Source organism: Trichechus manatus, unplaced genomic scaffold (assembly GCF_000243295.1).
Source record: "Trichechus manatus latirostris isolate Lorelei unplaced genomic scaffold, TriManLat1.0 scaffold00040, whole genome shotgun sequence".
Taxonomy (NCBI): Eukaryota; Metazoa; Chordata; class Mammalia; order Sirenia; family Trichechidae; genus Trichechus; species Trichechus manatus.
In genome coordinates this window covers 15,668,510-15,689,252 of record NW_004443976.1, presented here as the reverse complement: position 1 = coordinate 15,689,252, position 20,743 = coordinate 15,668,510, and the positions used below count along the sequence as shown (strand labels likewise).

The 20,743-nt window shown below is 41.0% G+C and overlaps 1 protein-coding gene across 1 annotated transcript in view; it reads right to left on the bottom strand.

Annotated features, from left to right (window-relative positions):
* The window catches only part of ZZEF1 (zinc finger ZZ-type and EF-hand domain containing 1), a 119,593-nt gene that overhangs the window by 98,643 nt on the left and 207 nt on the right, over positions 1-20,743 (bottom strand). Inside the window, 3 exon segments of the mRNA XM_023731139.1 lie at positions 1,182-1,376; positions 3,724-3,868; positions 20,569-20,743. The exon segment at positions 20,569-20,743 is cut by the window's right edge and continues 98 nt beyond it. Coding sequence (XP_023586907.1) covers positions 1,182-1,376; positions 3,724-3,868; positions 20,569-20,743 — 515 coding nt within the window.

The window sequence follows — 20,743 nt, the reverse complement described above, 5'->3', positions numbered from 1 at the left end:
AAAAGGTCTGCAGTTTGAATCCACGAGGCGCTCCCTGGAAGCTCTATCGGGCAGTTCTACTCTGTCCTATATGGTCGCTGTGAGTCAGAATTGACTTGACGGCCAAGAATTTTTTTTTTCTTTTTTTAGACACTGTTCTATACATTTTCTATGTATTAATTCATTTCATAGGTGAGAAAATTAAGGCACAGAGAGTTAAATAATTGCCCAAGGTCAGAGTTAGTAAAAACTGAGTCAGTCCAAATATGTTAGAAATATTTTTGTTCTCTAGAATATCATTTGTCCTTAGACTTTGCTTATACTTTTTGCCGTGCACAACTTTAAATTTTCATACAATCTAATTTATTTATCTTTTCTTTCATAGTTTCTGGGTTTCACATTTTGCTTAGAAAGGCTTTCCCTTATCAAGATTTTTATAAAGTGGAATTACTTTCTTCTATATAGTTTCCTTTTTAGCTCAACTTTTTGATCCATCTGGAATTTATTTTAGTGAATGGGATGGGGTAATAATCTAGTTTTATTTGTTTTCCAAATAGCTAACCAGTTTTCCTAACCCCCCTTGTTAACTAATTCACCTTTCTGTCCTGGTTTGTAATGCTGACTTTATCTGGTACTGTATGCCCACGTGTACTTGGGACTATTTCTAGATTCTATTATCTTCCATGGACTTGTGTATTCACATCATTAATTTCTGTTGCCACCACCAAATGAGTCTGTAGTGACAGACTTACTGAGTAACTACTACGTGCCAAGCACGGTTCTAGTTACTAAGGCTAAGGAAGTGAACAAGACAAAAACTCTGCCCTTGAGGGGGAAGGCAGAAAAAATACAAGTAAATAAATAATGCAGCAACTTCAGATAGTGATAAGGGCTATTCAGACTATGAAACCCGCAAAGGTGATAGTGACCAGGAGGTGGTGGCAACAGACACAGTGATCAGGGAAGGCCTCCCTAAAGTTACAACTGGGCAGAGACATGAATGACGAGAAATCAGATGCTTAAGGGGGAGTGGGGGTTGCAGGGGAGGGTGATGGAGGGATCACTGGGACCCACTCTTATGCTACAAACTGATCACTATTATATTTTCAGAAATAAAGATGGACTGGTTCATCCTATTAATAAATACTATTTTTAGAAAAAAATGATAGACTATTTTCAGGGGAAAAAAACCCCACACATACCCTTTTCTTTTTGCACAAGTTGATCCAGAGAGTCCTTTAGAACAGAAGACCTCATGGTGCACATGTTATTGCAGTGGTCCAACATCGGGTAGGGGATCACTGTGCTAGAGATGCGATTGCGATGCAGGAAGCGCAGGATCATTGAAGAGTGAACACCCAGGCCCTCCTTGGACTCTGAAAATATGTCTATGAAACCTAGGAGACAAAACCCATTTTTGGTGTTTTAGGGAACATACACAATAGTTTCCACATCCTCTGCCTGGTGGCCTACCTGAACTAAAAGCAACCATTAACAATCTGCATTGATACTTTCAGCTTTAATTATTTAAAAATCTAAAGTTTTTAAGCTATGAGCTGGTAGCAATCTCAACTTAAAAATTAATTTTATTTTAGCTGAACAGAATTGTAGAAGACTTAGAATAATGATTATTTGTTTCAGTCAGATCTTTAAAAATGTATAAGCATTTAAAATACTGACCAGAAGTTTTTAAAGAAGTTTTTCACATAGAATATAGGCTAGGAATACAGTTTATTACATTAGCTATTAAAAGCATCACTGCTTTTATACTAAGCTACAGAAGACAATGATAATCATAATACAACCACTACCATTACCACAATTTCTGAAGGCATTTTATAGCTTGTAAAAGGCTTTCACACACATTATCTCGTTTGGTCCTCACAACAAGGTGGAGAGTAGGCACTGAAGGTACTGGTATCCTTGTTTTAAAACTGAGGAAAATGAGACTTAGGTCAACAAAGTAGGGCAGGACCAGGAATCCTCCTTGTCCTCCCTTCAAGTGCTCCTTCCACCATCCAGTTCTTCCTCCCCCGTGTGATGTCTCTGGAGTCTGCCCCGCCTGTCCGTCCCTCTGGCCACTGCCCAGGATGCCGCATGGATTTGCACAGAACTCATGTCAAAAACAGACTGATTCTTGTGATGGGAAAATGTTATTCATATGCTGAAAAAGCAACGACTCAGGCAAAGGTGCTGTCTCTCTTTTAAACACTTAAGCACCAATCCAGTAAGATACAAAAGGAACAAGTTTTAGTGTATGAAAAGAATGGCTGAATCACTTTGGACAGACAGCTGGTGGGCACAGTATCACAGTATGGGAGGGGCTGGAGAGAGGGGCTAGGACACTGTGAGATCCCACCACAGAGGTGACCTCAGCTTACAAAGGTTCAGCCTAAGGCTGTGATTAGACAATTCTTTAAAGTGGGTGTTGATACAAAGTTTTGAGAAGGCAGAATGAGAAAGTCCTAAGTCATGAGCCTGCTATGTACGTGCATTGGGCTCCGGACCCTCAATCTTTCTCAGTCTAATCTACCCATCTCCCTACAGTCATCAGGCACAACAGCCACATTAAATGTCACCTACTGACGGATCCCCTGGTCTCCACTCCTTCCCCATCCCAAAAAATCTCTCTGAAGTATCCAAATAAAGATGCCTGATGCTAGCCACAATCTGGTAATGCACAGGTGGGAGCATACGTAAATCCCAAGATATTTATTACTTAAACATGATTTAAAGCATAATTTTAACTGCGATGAAAGGAGGAGAAAAGTTAACACCTACAGGCTACCGATAATGCTGTATAAAAATTACACAATTAAAGACAGTTTGAGGAAGAATGAAAATATACACTCTTCACTAAGATATAGAAACTACCCTTTCCTAGCTCAATACGCTGCTCAGCAGCAAGCCAGAGGGGCCAACAGCAATTAGATTTACACTGATGTGTCTATCAAATCTATTTGCCTCCACTGCCGTCCTAGCTATGCTAAGTATTATGGCCCAAGTACATAGAGCAGGAAAAGTTCTCAGGTAGGATAAACTGACACTAACAGAATGATGTGCAGTTTTTTTCCTTTCAAGGGCAACTGTTTACTCGCTGGAGGAAAAAAAAAAAAGTCCAAATTTATTACGTTTTTGTCTTTACATAAGTCTGAGCTCCCAAAAGAAATATAAAAACACAGGCCAAGTTTTTTCATATGCACACTGTAGTAAAAGTATTGCTTAATTTTGAACTTATTTTTGTTCTTACTTAAATCTCACAGAGAAGCTTTCTAAAAAAATAAATACTTACTGAGTGCCTACCCATATACCAAAAAATGTGCTCAATGTGACGGCATAGCAGAAATAAGAGAAGATTCCTTTCTCCTCATGAAGCTCACAGCATAAGAGTGAACACAGAAGCTTAACAAACAATTATGTGAGTAATTAATTAGTTGTAACATGTTACAAAAAAAAAAAAGAAACATAGGATGCTAAGAGAAAGTACAGCCAGGGCCAGGGAAGGCTTCTTGAGAGAGTGAAACAAAGAGATCCACTACGGAAGGCTGTCTCATGACAAAGGTCCATCCATGTACTAGGGAACAAAAGAGATGGTTACACTGAACACTAACTCAGATCGTGTGCTTAATGAATACTGTGTGAGTAGAACAGTTTATTTCATGGTACCCACAGCTTACAACCTATAGCATTAGCAAGGTTCATTCTGGTTCTAAGACAGCATTCTTCAGCCTTAGGCACTGTTACCTGGAACAAGAGAACAGGCCTGCAGTTGTCTGATGATGTGGCTCAGCTCCCCCTGAAGATTAGCTCCACTGGAATTCCTTAGGGCCTCCAACATGTTCTCAGCATCAACTGTGCCATCACCCTCGGCATCAAACTGTGCAAAGGCCTACAAGATAAGAGACGCAAAAAAATCAGGTCTCTTGCTAAAAACGATCAAGCTGGTTCCGAATCTTCAGTTTTTTTTTTGTAATTGCTAAAACTAGTAACAAATAAATGTGTGTGTGTGTGTGTGTGTGTGTGTGTGTGTGTTTATTTATTTATTTTTGGTTGAGGGGAGAAGGGTCCCCATATATTATTCAAAGTATAAATAAATTCAGGATAGTAACTCCCTGTGCATTGCAGAATGCATGTATACAAATATATACATGCACACAATTTTATCATCTCATCTCTCCTCTAAGAAGGTAACCCCTCCCCAGAAAATAATTTCAGAAGAATGCAGCCACTGCAAGATTTTTCAGCTGGTTGTAAAGTGTCAAATACAAAGCAAACATTAGAAAAAACTGGCTTAGAGTGGCATCACAAGATTTAGCCGGGCTTTTTCTTTTAATCACTCTTTGGACATATGAGCTAACTTGGTTTATCGACTTCACAGCCTCATTTTCACTAACCCTTAGCTGTAATCTAACTTGTCTCCTGTCCATGCTGGGCCACCTGGGGAGCAGGGTAAAGTATAGGATTTGGTTTGAACGACCTCTGTCACTAACTGGCTGTGTGACCTTACACATGCTTCTTTACCTCTGTAAGCCTTGGCTTCTTGATCTGAAAGATGGAGCAAATATCATCACACTCATAGGCTACTCCCTGGATGAAACATTTGAACAGAGCCCAAAACAGCGAAAACACATTAGCAAAGCAAACGGTGTTCCCCTTCTCCTTCTGCCTCTGCTCTAACCTGCAGTGTTACCTCCTCCAGTCTCCCCGACTCCATTCCCTCTCACGTCCTACAAAACTTTCCTCACTTAGCAACTGCTCCCTCTCTCCAGATCTTCAACCCCCTCACCAATAGCTTCTTTCTTCCTGTCGACACACTCACTCCCAAATCTCCCTTATCATGAAATACTTCAGGATCTCTCTATCCTTTCTAAACAAGCCTCTCTCGTCCTTACAACTCCTGCCCCTCTTCCGTATTCCCCCTTTCGTGATGTATGGAAATGTCCCACTTGACGCTTCAGGACTGACAAACACCACCATTTCCATCACAAACCTCTGAACAAGGCAGTGTTTAATAGAGGCAAATGCAAATTCCTGTGTTTGGATCCAAAAATCATGGGCACAAATGCAGAATGGGAGACAAAGGACTTATAAGCAACATGTGAGAGAAAAGACTGCAATATTCTTTTTTTAATCTGTTCAACCTGACAAGATTATCCAAAAAGTTAATAGGATCTTAGGCTACACTAAAACTTGTTGTTGTGGAGTCATTTCCAACTCATGGCGACCCCATATGTTACAAAAGTAGAACCGTACTCCATAAGGTTTTCTTGGCTGTAATCTTTATGGAAGCAGATCACCAGGCCTTTCTTCCACAGCACCGCTGGGTGGGTTCAAACTGCCAACCTTTTGGTGAGTAGATGAGCACCAACTACTTGCACCCCAGGGGACTTAAGGCTATACTAATCAAGGTGTAATGTTCAGGAAGGAAGATATTATCCACTTCTGCTCTGATTAGACTCAATCAGGAAAACAGAGTTTAGTTTTGAAGGTACACACCAAAAGGGAATGGAACAGAAGATCAAAGCACAGAGACCATGATGGGGAGAAGATTAGAAACTGTGCCCTGTGAGGAATAGCTGTAGGATCATGGAATCTTTAGTATGGAAGAAAGATGACTGGAGTAACAGAATCCTTTTCTTCACATATCTGAAAGGCTGTCATGGGAGGGAGGGAAGCAGTAATTAGAAGTTAGGTCACTAGATGGAAGTTAGAGGGAAAAGGTGGCAAGGATCATCATAAAGATGGACTTGTCTGTTGTCAGTGGGTTGTAAAGCTGGATCGGGAGGCTCTGGGAAGGAATGCCCACTCTTTCCCTCAAGGACGCAGAGCAACAACCAGACAACCAGTCTTTAGGAGAACTAAAGATGTCACACTGAACAAATAAATCCATCTTCCTCTGCTCCCTCCCAAAATCCCTCTAGAAAGTACTATAAAGGGATTTGCTTTTTAAAAGCATAACCCTACAAGGTCAAAGGGAACAGGAAATGATGTAACAGCAACACAACTTTGGAAGCTGGGGAGCTAACAGATGAGTAGTAACTGAGCTAGCTGACTAAGAAAGTGGAGTCCTAGACAGACAGTGGGCAAAACGGTTTGACTGAGACTGGAGGGATTCTGGAAGATCTGGCCCCGGACTCTCTGTTAGCTCAAAACTAAAACCATTCCCAAGGCCAAAGCTGATTTACACTGCAGAACTCCCCCAAGAGACTTAGGAACTGGTAGCAACAGATACTGCTGAAAGCAGAGGTGAGGACCGGCCAAAAGTCTACTTTAAAAAGCAGTTAGAACTGACTGGGTAAATGCTGACCTTAGAAATCATTGTTGTTGTTTTTTTTAAGAGAAATGGGGTGATAATGGTATTGCACGTGGTTTTTAAAAAGAATTCTCATCTTTTACAGATATGTAATGGAATATCTATGGATGAAATTATATGATGTCAAGATGTGTCCCAAAATGACCTGAATGGAGTAAGGAGGAAATGAGTAGGGGTTTAGAGGAAAAAAGATTGGCTTCAAGTTGGTGATTACTGAAACTGGCTGTTGACTAAGTGAGAGAGCATTCTGCTGTTCTTTCCACTTTCTTATGTTTAAAATTCTCCATTAAAAAACAAAAATAAAACAGACTCCCAGGTCCCCTACCCAAGCTTGGCAGAAGCCTGGGGGTTGAGTCTCCAGAGAGAGTAGTACAGAGTCTCAGGAGCACAGCAGACGGTGAGAACACTACACTGAAAATGGGGATGAATGATCACATGCTAAGTGTTAAGACTCTCAACTTTCCCCTACTACCAGCATGCTGGCAGCCACCTCACGCTCTTCAGCCAGTAGACTGAGTCAGCCTTCTCTGGGGAACCTAACTAGACCAAGAGAACAGATCTGTAGATGCTGGCACTGGGCCTCTCCCAGTGAGAGGGCCCAGACAGTTCATCTCACAGTGAGGTTCACCGGTCCAGAAGTACAAGCCAGGTACACACAACACTCAGCTTTTTAGTCCTCCATTCTTTAATATGAGTGGACAGTCAAGGATCACTAGACATTTGAGAGAAGCCTTAAAATGAAATAGAGAAAAAGCTACTTGGAGAAAAGAAAGACTATGCAGGGAAAAGACAACCTCAAAAGGATTATCATTAATATCTTCAGAGAAAATTTTTAGAAAGATATTTTTAATACCATTTTTATTGAGGTATAATTCACATGCCATAAAATTCACCTTTTTAAGGTGTATAATTCAGTGGTTTTAGTATATTCACAGAGCTGTATAATCATCATCATGATCTAATTAAAATATATACATATATAGGTATACTGCAACCATTAAAGAAGAGCCAGATACTATTGCTAAAAAAGGACATTCAGAAAACATTTTTAAAGCTCCTGAAAATTAGAAATATCCCGCGTGAAAACCTCGACAGAAAGGCTGGAAGATAAAGTTGACTAAACTGTCCAGAAAGTAGAACAAAAAGACAAAATGATAGAAACCAGGTGAAAAGAGAAGGAAAATCAGGAGACCTGCCTAGTAGGTCCAACACCCAAATAACAGGAGTTCCAGAAATAGGGAACACAGAAAATGGGGCAGAGGATCAAAATTATTACGATTATTAAGACAACTCCCCCAAACTGAAGGCCATGAGTTTGAGATTGAAAGGACTGAACACCCTGCACAAGGGATGAAAGCACATCACAAGGAAATTTCCAAACACTTAGGAGAAAGAGAAGTTCCCACTTTCAGGGAAAAGAAAAGAGTTTCCATGCAAAAGGTCAAGAATCAGAGTGGGACTAGACTTCAATATCTCTACTGGAAGCAGCAGGCAATGGGAGCAGTGCCTTCAACACTGAGGGGACTCCTTCTAACTCAGATGTCTATATTCAGCCAAAACACCATCAACTGTGAGAGCAAGAACAAAGACATTCACATATGGAAGGTTCTTAAAAAATGTACTACTTAATGTTCCCCTTAATGCCTCCAGAAAGCTACTGGAGAAGATGGCCCACCAGAATGAAGGACTATACTAAGAAAGAGGAAGCATGGGGCCCAACCAAGAGATAAAGTGAATCACCAGAATGATGGAGATTCCAAGATGGCACCTATGCAGCAGACCTGGTGAATAACAAGTCCAGATGGTGACTAACAAGCCCAGACTAAAGCAGGTCCGAAGGCTCTGGAAAATATTTCTTTGAGAAAATGAAACTGATAGAATACTCATGTGTTTGAAAATATTGAATGTTTGTGTTAGAGGAGATATAGACAATTGGTGGAGAATATATGGTCAAGTTAATGATAAAGCACAGAAAATTAAGCAAAATAAAAGACAACTTAAGTCTCATCTTCTGTAGTGGAAATTAAATGGATAAAGCTTAAAACTGAAAAATCACAAAGAAGTAATATGAGAATGTTACTTGGCAATATAGAGGTGAATACCAAAAGAAATCAGCTAAAAAGCTGAAAAGTGGCTTTTCTTCACGAGTGGTTGTTCATTGGGGTAGGAGAGCAGGGAACCACTGCTTTTTGTACAAGTCTCGTGGACTCTCTTACTAAGTGCATGTGCAACTGATAAAAATAAAACTAAATTTTTTTAAAAATAGGGTTTCCAATGACTGCCCTGACAGGGAACACAGCAGAGAGTCCCTGATGGAGCAGGAGAAAAGTGGGGTGCAGAACTTAAATTCTAGTAAAAAGACCATACTTAACGGTTTGACTGAGATTGGAGGGATTCTGGAAGACCTGGCCCTGGGCTCTCTGTTAGCCCAAAACTAAAACCATTCCCAAGGCCAACTCTTCGGACAAAGATTAGACTGGACTATGGGACATAAAATGATACTCGTGAAGAGTGTGCTTCTTAGCTCAAGTAGATACATGAGACTAAACCGGCAACTCCTGTCCAGAGGCGAGATGAGAAGGTGGAGAGGGTCAGGAGCTGGTTGAACGGACATGGGAAATCCAGGGTGGAAAGGAGGAGTGTGCTGTCACAGTATAGGGAGAGCAACTAGGGTCACATAACAATGTCTGTATAAATTTTTCTATGAGAAACTCACTTGAATTGTAAACTTTCAATTAAAGCACAATAGTAACAAAAAAAAAAATGAGAGGATGAGAACAACTGGTGAGATGATCCTTCAGTGGCCCCTTCCTACACCTCTTGCCTCACCTTTCCTTTCCCCATGTCTGACAGCTTGAATACCTGGAACATCTCTGTCCCAGTGGTAATTCTCAATGTGAAATAGCCTCTGACCACCATTTTGGATCCAGCCATTGGGATTCCCAAGCCACCTTGCCTGAATCTCAAAGCCTAGGCCACCCAGACATTGTGGTCAGGTCAATGTGACAAGTCACACCATCACTATATGCTGAGCACAGTAGAGCATATCATTCCTTATTTATACGGTGTTGTAGTTTTTAAGACAGGCAATCATTAAAAAATCTTTCACTGTTGCTAAAAAAAAAAAAAAAATAGGGTTTCAAGCATGAAATGAACTGATGAGTAACTGAAAACTTCTTTTTTGAATCAGTATAAGGCTTTTTGACATCAGTGTTAAAGCTATCGATAGAACTAAATAAAATTTTACAGACATTCCATAAGAGGACATTTCTGGGACAAATGGTTAAATGCAAATATGGACTGGGTGTTAGATTGAAATATATCAACGCAGAAAGGTGAAGATCCATAAAAAGACCAGACTTAATGGTCTGACAGAGACGGAGGAATCCCCAAAACTATGGACCCTAGACACTCTGTTAACCCAGAACTGAAACCACTCCCCAAGCCTACTCTTCAGACAAAGATTAGACAGGACTATAAAACAAAAAATAATACACGTGAGGAGTGTGCTTCTTAGTTCAATCAGATACACAAGATCAAATGGATGGCTCCTGTCCAGAGGCAGGATGAGAAGATAAAAAGGGACAGGAACTGGTTGAATGGACACAGGGAACCCAGGGTGGAAAGGGGGAGTGTGCTGTCACATTGTGGGGATTACAACTAATGGCACAAAACAATGTGTGTATAAAGTTTTGCATGAGAAATTAACTTAAGCTGTAAACTTTCACCTAAAGCGCACACACACAAAAAAAGGTAAAGATTATTCACTGAAAAAAGTAGGTTACAAAAGAATATTAGAGAATGATCTTACATTACTGTAGAAAAAAGCAAATATGCATTTCCCACATTGATACAAAATATATACACATATGTATATGCATAAAAAACCTGAAAGAATATTAAGATGTTAACTGTAATACAATGTTTTATATTTCATTTTTGCTTATTTGTTATTTTTAATCTTCTGCAACCCATATGTTGCTTTTGTAGTAATAAAAGGGAATTTTTAATTATGAAGAAATTTTAAACACAATCTTAATATAAAAAATGGAGCTAGTGGGTATGGAAGGTGGTGGCACAGAAACAAAGCCTCTGAGTCTGCCGTATGAAGCCCCAAACTGTGAAAACCACAGTGTCAGATGGTAGCTAAAACTGTGCTTCCCCATTTTTTCACATGAGGGCATACTAAGAAAACAATATTTGTGTAACTCAGGTCTGAGGGGATTAGCACAGCTGTAACCCATTCAGTTAGGAATGGCATATTGGTTGAGAAGCTCTGGATTATTAATTGGAACACTCATTAAATTCCAGGCACTATGCAAAACATTTTACATGTGTGTTGGTGTTGTTAGGTGCCATAGAGTCAGTTCCGACTCATAGGGACCCTATGTACAACAGAATTTACACATGTAATATCATTTATTCCTTATAACAGTAATAGTACTTACTATTTTAACCTCTCCATTTTATAGTTGCACCCATGAGGTCAGGTAACTTGCCTGAGGTTACACAGCTAGTATTTGGATTCCTTCTTGTGACCAGATAACCCCTGGGGTTCTCTGCAGTCTGGAGACCAAGTGCTTAAAACCTCTCTTAGCACCACCACCTCCTCTCGTCTATAAAAGTTGCGCTTAGTGCCTTTTGTCCTTGTTAATTCAGTATCAACTTTACAAGCGAGACTTGTTCTCTCTAAATCTCAAGGCAGCATTCAAGTCCTACAGCCACCAAAACTTTCTGCAATTCAAGTTCTACCTGTACCTCAAGTGTTGCATGGTTCACAATTCCCACACAACTCCTACCATTTATTGCTAATAAAAATCCTACATAAGCAAGGCTATAAAAACAGTGACTTTTTGCTATTTTTAACAGACTCTGTTGATGTGTCAATAGTTAATGAATATAATAAAAAGAATTTTCAAGCAAACAAAAAAGATCAGCTTTGCTAACTGCGTCACCAAATAAATATGTAATTTCCTAACACTCCGAAATTATCCTTAAAGAAATACTCAGGTTTTATGATGAACTGACAAATGTCATGTTATATATATATATATATATTTTACAATAACAAGAAATACTCAGGTTTTAAAAATCTAAAACTTAACATCTAGCTTGTTTCACAGGATCTCACAGGACTCAATTTGCCCATGCACTCATTCAACCACATCTGGTAAGCAGCCATTATACACGTGATCCTATGCTTGGCTCTGGGGGTACAAAGATGAACAGGGCATAGTCCCTGCTCTCCAAAAACCTCATAGGCTAGGAGGACAGAGATCTGTAAACCAGGAGCTCTAATTATAGTAGTAGAAGTAGCAACATAAACTACTGTTAATGGCTGCTATGTAGATTCTCAACAAAATAAATAAAAATTTTAAAACGACAACTCTAATGGTAATACATATTAAGCATTTACTCTACACTAGGCAGAGTTCTAAGCACTTCACATGGATCAACTAGTATTTCCTACAGCAACCTTAAAGGCAGGTACTAGCAATGTTCCTATCTTACTGATAAGGGACAGAGAGGTTAAGTATTTTGTTCAAGGCCACAAGGTTAGTACTGGGAAGTGACAGAGCTTGGATGTGAACCCTGGTCTGGCTGACTCAGGAACCCACACTTCCATCTACTATGCTACGAGCCCTAAGGCATACCAGAGGGCCAGAAGAAGAAGTACTGAAATCCCCAGGACATGGAAGGGCACTCAGGGAAAATGGCCCAGAGAAAACGACCCTTGAACTGAGCTTTAATGGATAACTCAGTGTTCGCAAGCTTACAAAGAGGGGGAGGCCATCCCAGGAAGAGTGGACAGAAGGTGAGCATAGATACAAGCCATAGCAGGTTATGAGGACTATAACCTGCTTGGTGTGGCCAGAAAGGAGGCAGGGGCAGGAGATGAACAGATGGGTAGGGGTCGAATAAACAGCCTGGCAGACTAGCTGAGGAGGTAGATTTTATCCTAAGATCACTATGAGGCCACTGGAGAATATTAAGGGTGGAGGGGGCTGACCATCCCAGATCTATACAAGCGCTCATATTGGAAGGGCCTACAAGTATCTTAATAAAATATGGGCCTTTGTGCTGCCTGAGCCCCTTCTCCAGTGTCTCTGTGAGTGGTTACCCACCTGCTGCTTACACACCAGTGATCGGAAGCTCATGTCCTCTGCTCAGTTCTGACGGCAACAACTCTTTTCCCTATGATAAATGGAAACCAGCTTCCCTGAACTTACCATCCCGTGGGGTCATTCAGAGCACATCTACTCCCTCTGACCCAAGACAGCCCTCCAGACTACTGAAAACAGTGATCAGGTCCTCTGAGTTTTCCCCAAACCCTCCATTCCTTCAACCAGTTTTCCATCTGGTGTGACTTCAGTTTCATCCCCATCCTGGGATCTCTCTGGTCTGCCAATACACCTCAGAGCAGTGTTTCTCAAGCTTTATTAGCCAATTCACTATAAGAAATACATTTTGCCTCATGACACAGGACACGTTGGTATAAAAGTTTCATGAAAGAATGCAATACTTTCTCTCATCAGGTATCATATACTCTGAGTTTTTCCATTTCCATTCTACTTCATTTATTTTTAACATGCAGGTTAAGACTCACTAAATAGATTTTTCACCACTAAAGGGGCAGTTTGAAACACATTGCCTTGGAATGTGGGGCCTAGAACTTACATTCTAGAGGCCTAAACTAATAGTGCAAAGCGGAGTAAGTCTCCTTTGGCCCCTCTAAAAACAGAGCAACGCCCCGTTTCCATGGCACCAACACCCATCTCCACGCTGATGGCAACATAATCTGCTGTACTCTTCATCTTCCTCTACACCTCCCCACTATGTGTTCTGACATCCACACGGTAACTGTCCAGGCAGCACCCGAGTGCAGGGCACCATGTGGGAGATGAAGAGTATAAAACAGACTAAGAGAGGAAACCTGGATTACAGTATGGTGCCAGATTTACCATTTACTCTCTGTGTGACCTGGATGAAACTCTCGACCTCTATAAATCTCAACAACCTCATCCTGCCCAACCTTTCCTCCCCATAGTTTGTTGTGAAGAGCCAAGGGTTTCAGAAACAAGATGCCATCTAATAAACTCCAGAGAACTACTGACAATCTAGTTGAAAAGCTATATTGATCCAAGTTGCAGACAAGAGACAGAAAAGCTGGAGGTTGACTACAGACTTCCATCCATTTGCTCTGGCCTAAAGGTAGCATGGGGCAGGGCTCGACCCTCACCCACTCCTGTTGTACCTCCTTAACCACTACTGAGTTAAGGAGACCAGGGTGCATCCATGAGCATGCCAAAATCACCACAGATTAGAACTGTGGACTCAGATCAGCAAAATGAAATGCACCAGGCTTAAACATAAGGCCTGCACACTGGTTCAGCTAGAGAGAAACACGCTCCAATAGAAGTCAGAAGTTCTGGATCTGATCCCAGTTCTGCCACTTGCTGGCTGGAGAGGTCACCTATCCATTTAAAACCTCCGTTTACTCATCTATAAGATAGACTCACATTCTATGCCTAAATGAAGTATTTAAAGGGCTGTTGTATAGAAGTAATCCTAAAGCAGAACTAAGAACAATAGGGAAAAACAGGACCACCAACAGCAACACTTACTGAGCTTTTAGCTTGTACCAGGCACTGTTCTAGGAGCTTTACATGAACTAACTCATTTAATTCCCACACCAACTACATAAGGTATTATCCTCATTTTATACACAAGGCAATTGAGACACAGAGCTGTCAAGTAAACTGTCCAAAGTCACACAGGTTGAGAATAGTGGAACTAAGATTTGCCCACAAGTAGGCTGGCTCCAGAGTTCACATTCTCAAGCACAGTCTAAAGAATGGGCAGACTTATAAAGCAGCAAACACGCTGATACTGTTAACAGGCTAACTTCACATCTGTCCAGGATGTTACAAGAGATCCCTTTACTGTGGAGAAGGAAGAAGGGGGAATTTACAAATCGCATGCGATGATTACTGAAGTCCCAGACAACTCAAGACTCTAGGCTAGGTGTCAAAGAAATGTCATTCCCAAAATATGCCATGATCTCTCTCACCTCAGTTGCATATGCAGTGCCTTTCAACTGACATATCCCATTCCTCCTTCGCCATGCAAATTCTTCCAGCCTCTCAAGCCTTGGTTTGGCAAAACCTTTCCCAAGCTCCACACTGCTAAGTGCTTCTTCTCTGTGGTCCTTGGAAGTAGAGAGGGCTTAGGATGGAGCAAAGGGCTGATGGAAGGACAGAACAAATGTCCCACATACATGAGGAACAGAAAATGGACTAGTCTGGCTGAAGAGCACTAGGAGATAAGGATGGAAAGGTATAAGAACCTAAACATTAGTTGAGTATTTGGATTTGATTCTGAAGGCCATGGGAAGCCAATGAAGTTTTTAAAGTAAGACAATACCATGATAAAATAGTATAGTATTCTGGAAATCAAGAGAAGGCAAAACAGAGCTGTGTGGACTTTCGTCTACGGCTGACCTGGATCATGAATTTCTCCAAAGAAGCCAGTCCATCATCTTCTTCACTGCAAAGCATGCAAGCCCCAAATAACCTCCAATTCACCGAGGATCTTTCTGGTCTACACTGACTCACGACTGTCAACAGCCATCCCTTTACTGAGAGCAGTAGTAATGAAGGCAGATGGCTGGGGGGACTGTGCTAAAACAATGAACAGAGATGAATAAAAATGGTCCTTCCCTCAAAGTTTGCAATCCAATGAACTTCACAACATAGACACCAAAATTAATATGGCAAATTAATAAAATAAGACCTATGCATATTCCAGAAGCAAATCATATTAAGAACACAAATCTCTAATCTCGAATGTCAAATAAGAATTTAATTTTAACCCTGTTCCTCTTCTACATATGAGTCAATTAAACATTACTCCCTGTGAGCAAGCCAAAGCATCCTTCTCCCTGGACCACACCTACCATGCAAGAAGGTGTGGCTGTACTATAAAATGATAACGTTTCAGACTTTGGTCCATGGTAAGGTACAATAACTCCAAGAACTACTTTAGGACACCACTCAAGCAACTAAGGTCGAAACAGTGTGAAGACAAGACAGCTGGCAATGCAAATTAGGAGACCAAAGAAAGAGCATGTAACACTTGGAAACTCTAAGCCTTATAATAAACAAATGATGTACACCAGTGATAACCTATTCTACCATGCTAGCTCTCATAAAAATTAATTAAAGGAAATAACTCATTTTAATGGCCACTATAAAAACACCTTATTACTTCACCAAAACCCTTAAAGTATCACAATACATTTCCAGAAACTTAGATGTAGAATTAACCAAGACATGGAAGTACATACTTAATCAAGTTGAAGGACAGACTTATTTTTATGGCACAGAATCAAATGACAACTAATGCTTACTTCCTTTGGGTATTCCTAATATAATTACCCCTTATTTATAGACGGGATAACTACTGTTAGATTATCACAGTCAGGTTTTTAAACCTTGGTTAAGCCTTCACTTTGAGTCAGAACTACCTTCTTCAACTAACCAGTGGGGGTGGGGTCACCAAATTTTAGTACCAATCCAAACCCCAACTCCCCTCAACCAGCTGCTATCGAGTCCATTCCAACTCATGGTGACCTCACATGTGCCAGAGTAGAACTGTGCTCCAGTCTTCCCTGGCTGATTTTTCGAAAGTAGATCAGCAGGCCTTTCTTCCAAGGTACCTATGAATGGACTTGAACCACCTATCTTTCAGTTAGCAGCTGACGGCTTAACTGTTTGTGTTACCCACAGACTCCTAAAAAAGGTAAATAGGCTTCAAGAAAAATACAGAATGCTTCTTCTCCAATTTGGATTGCCATGCCAGTCATCACTTAGCACAAGGGAAAAATTAAAGAGCTAACTATGTATTCCTGAAACTAAAGAATAATCACAGAAAAACAGTTGCTTAAAGGAAAAAGAGTGAGGATCTGGAATCAGAAGACCCACATTTGAGTTTCAGTGCCAAAACTTAATTTCTAATCATAGTGAAGTAAGTTACTAATCCTTTCTGAGTTCTCAGGTTCCTCCTTGGTTTGGTGGCCCTTGTCATACCACCTGCTCCACACGATTGGCCTAAGTTAACAGACACCATGTATTAGAACATGTTATAAAGACTGAGATGAGATAATTACACTGATGTGAAAGAAGACTTTCAAGCACACCCTTTGTGAGCTCTGTGTATGGATATTTAATACCCTGGGACATAGCTCTAGATTGTCCCAGAGATTTTGATAAAAATAACTCAAAACATTTTATAAATAACCAGTCCTTATTGCTGTGCTTATGCCTCAATATTTATTTCGGCCACATATATGACTACCATGATTTTGTGTTTCTTAACAGCAGGGTACAACTATTCACAACTTTTTGTTCCTGTATATTTCTTTAGTTACAGTGGCTGAATGGCCTCTGGACTTAACTATGCCAAACAGTCTGTGGACCACCTCTGAGGGATTTAAGTTCTCACGATCTTTTCATACTTGGTCACTGTCATGGATTGAACTGTGTCCCCCAAAAATATATGTCAACTTGGCGAGGCCATAATTCCCAGTATTGTGTGCTTGCCTTCTGTTTTGTGATCTGATGTAATTTTCCTATGCATTGTAAATCCTAATCTCTGCCTGAGGTTAATGAGGAGTTTCCCTGGGGTATGGCCTGCATCACCTTTTATCTTACAAGAGATAAAAGGAGAGAGAAGCAAGCAAAGAGAAAGGGACTCATACAACAAGGAAGAAGTGCCAGGAGCAGACTGCATCCTCTGGACCCAGGGTCCCTGTGCTGAGAAGCTCTTACACCACAGGAAGATTGATGACAAAGACCTTCTCCCACAGCCAACAGAGAGAGAAAGTCTTTCCGGGGAGCTGGTGTCCTGAATTTGAATTTAGCCTCCTAAACTGTGAGAGAAGAAATTTCTCTTTGTTAAAGTCATCCACTTGTGATATTTCTATTACAGCAGCCCTAGATAACTAAGACAGTCACTGAAAGAAAAAAAAAAAAAAAGAAGCTTATCAGAATAAGTGGAAACAATGTGGCTAATTGCTCACAAAACCCCAAAGTGCAAATTAATTTATTAAATACTCCAAGTAACTGATGACTCTGTATCTCCTAGTCTTTTTCTCCTAAACTCGACTTATATATGCAACTGTCTGCAAGATATCTCCACTTAGCTCTCTCACAGGCACCTTAAACTCATCTTGCCTCTCCTGCCCTGCCCTTCCTGAAAATGTTCCCTTTCTCAAAAAACAGCACCATCATCCTTTCAGTCACTCGAGTCAGAAATGTGAGAGTCATCCTTGATTTCCTTCTCCTTCTAATCCTCTACCCACATCCAATAAGTCTCCAAGAACTGCTAATTCTGCTTCCTATAAAGGTCTCAAAATTGTCTACTTCATGCCATTTTCACTGCCACCATCCTAGCCCAAGCCACTACCTAGACTGTTACAATAGCCTCTTACCTGGTCTCATTGGGTCTACTCTGGCCCCTCTCCAAGTAGTTCTAGACAAGGCAGCCAGAATCATCATGGTACTTACCTTAAAACTCCAGTTTCAAATGCCTTAGTACAGGCTACAAAGGACTCCTATGATCTGACTTCTCTAGTCTCATTTCTCTTCTTACATTCTATGATCTAGTCAAATGAGTTAAAGACAGCTAATTGTAACCCAGTGTCTCTTCTCCTCTTTCTCAGTAATTAAAACCTGATTTTTAGCTGTATATACGGACATGGAATAAGGATCTTGCCCTGTCTCCCTTGCAGCAGAAGTGCAGCCATGTGACTAAGTTCAGGTGAATGGGATGTAAGTCATGCCCTTAATGGGGGCGTGACCCTCTTCCTCCCTTTTCTTATGGTCAGAATGCGGAAAGTGATGGTTGGAGCAGTCATTTGGACTGCTAAGTGGAAGGTACCTGTGGAGGATCGCAGCACAAGACAGATGAAACCCAGGTCCCTGAGGACTGTGAAACCATCTTATCAATCCTGAACTGCCTACCTAGACTTTTACATAAAAAAGAAATAAACATTTTTTTGCTTAAACCACTGATACACTGGGTTTTCTGTCCCTTCAGGCAGTTTTATTTAACCCTAATACACCACATAGACTTTTTCGGGAGTCTCCAGTCTCTGTATATAGGACCTTTGTGTGATTCCCTCTGCCTGAAACACTGCTACCACTTCCTGCTCCTTGCCTGCTAACTTTCACCCTTCAAATCTAAGCTAAAACATTACTTTCTAAGGCTTCCTTGACTCATTAAACCACAAAAACAATTGCTGTTGAGTCAATTCTGACTCATGGTGATCCTATGTGTGTCAGAGTAGAACTGCACGCTGTAGGGTTTCCAGTGGCTGTAATCTTTAGGAAGTAGATGGCCAGGCTTTTCTTCTGAGGTGCGTCTGGGTGGATTTGCACTACCAATCCTTCAGTTAGTAGCCAAACAGTTCCTTGACTCCTTCCAGGACTCCTTCCTTAACTCCTCAGATGAAGTTAAATACTCTTGCTATTTATTCCTTACACTCTTCCTTGGATAATGCTCACCACACCTATTGTTACTGGGTTAATGTCTGTCTCTTCCACATACTACAAGTATCTGATTTGTCCACTGTCATCCAAGTGTTTGGCACTCAGTATATGCTCAATGAATGAAAGAATGTCACAGCCCTTGAATGATCTTTGGACCACGCTGCAGAAGACTTCTTGGCCTTACATTGCAGGACTCCTACAAACTCCACCTGCGGTTTTATTCCTGTCAGACACTCTCACAATACAAGCATTGCTTCTCTCCATTAGCCTTCGGACAATTCTGAAATGTATCACCTCCTTGAGCAGATCTGCATGTCATTTTCTGCCCTACCACTTCGTATTCTCACAAATATATCTAGGTACTAGAGTGGGAAAACATTATGTGTACTCTTGGAATTAAAACAAAAAAAAAAAAAAGGAGACCATTCATTAACTACCATAACCAATATTTATAAAAGTGAAGATTCCTTAAAGATATTTTCTAAAGGAAAACATGAAAAACTCACAAACTGCATTATCTGAATACTGGTCATGGACAGGAAAACATTCTTAAAATATTTTGAAAGCCTCTAGTTTTAAAGTATACAATACTATTTAATAACACTACAAGTACCTGTCACTTTACTGCTTTATGTATTCACCATTTACACCAAAGAGATTCTATGTGGCTTACTCAATTTCACAAATAAAGCTTCTTTTTTTTCTTTTTTTTTTTTTGGTTATATCATGAAGTTTAAAAAAAAAAAAAAAAAGATCCCAAGAAGGAGGTGTGTTATGTTGTGTGCCATGGAGTTGATTCTGACTCACAGTGACCCTATATGAGAGAGAACTGCCCCATAGAGTTTCCTAGGCTGGAGGTAGTGGGACATTAATTAAATTTTTAAAACAATCAAGAGATTGGGTAAGAGTCTCAGTTCTGCCAATGATTCTGGGTGACCCTGGATAAGTCTCTTCTTAAGTCTAAAATGAAGTGTTCAGTACAGACAATTCCTAAGATCCCTTTCAACGATAATATTTTGCTGCCAAATCAATTCACTCTGTTAATGATTTAATAAAGATGATGTTGGTGATTTACTGAAAACTGTAAAATTACAAGTATTCACAGAAAATCTGGTATTTGCCTATCAGTTTTAGGGCCTATGGAGGTTTAAATGAGTCTAAAACAAGGTTCTTCAAGGACCTAAAAACAAGTGTTTTAGAAAAGCTAGTTTTTCGTGATGAGGATGGCTTTTAGAATGTGAGTTTTTCCAGTCTGTTATTCTCCTCCCACATTTATTAGGCACCCACACTGGACTCGGAAGGTGCTCTGAAAAACTTCCATTAAAAGTCAATAAAACAGAATGGCTTTCACTGGAACTCCTTGAGTCCTAGAAGTGCTCTGGACCCTGACAAGGCGGCTCCAGAGAGAAGTGATCCAGCATCAGCCAACAGTACAAATGACTGTGCTACAACATGCAAAGACATCTGGGCTTGTCCAGCTCTTCAGATTAAGGACGGCCTAGTCTGGGCTTTCCATACCTCTAATAAAGGTTAGAAAGAGACGTAGCAAGCCCCTAAAGTGAACAAGCTGGAAGCGCCCCACGTGAGTCCTAGCAGCCCCACGCTCCCACTCTGAGAACCTACGGACCCTACGAGTTCCTGCCTGGCTTCTCCAAAGGCCCTGCCCACCTCTTCGCGCCCTTGCGGGCGGCTGCCCTGCCCCCGCAGTCGCCAGCCCGCCCTCACCTCCTCGAATTGCTCGCCCGAGCAGCCGGCGCCGCGAGCCTCCAGCAGCTCCCGGAACTGCTCCAGGGTGACGGACTCTTCGCCACGGCCCCGCCACTCTTCTAGCCAGCGCAACAGCGCGCCGTGGTGCCTCGACACCAGCGACTCACAGGGCGGGGTGGGCCGCAGCGCAGCG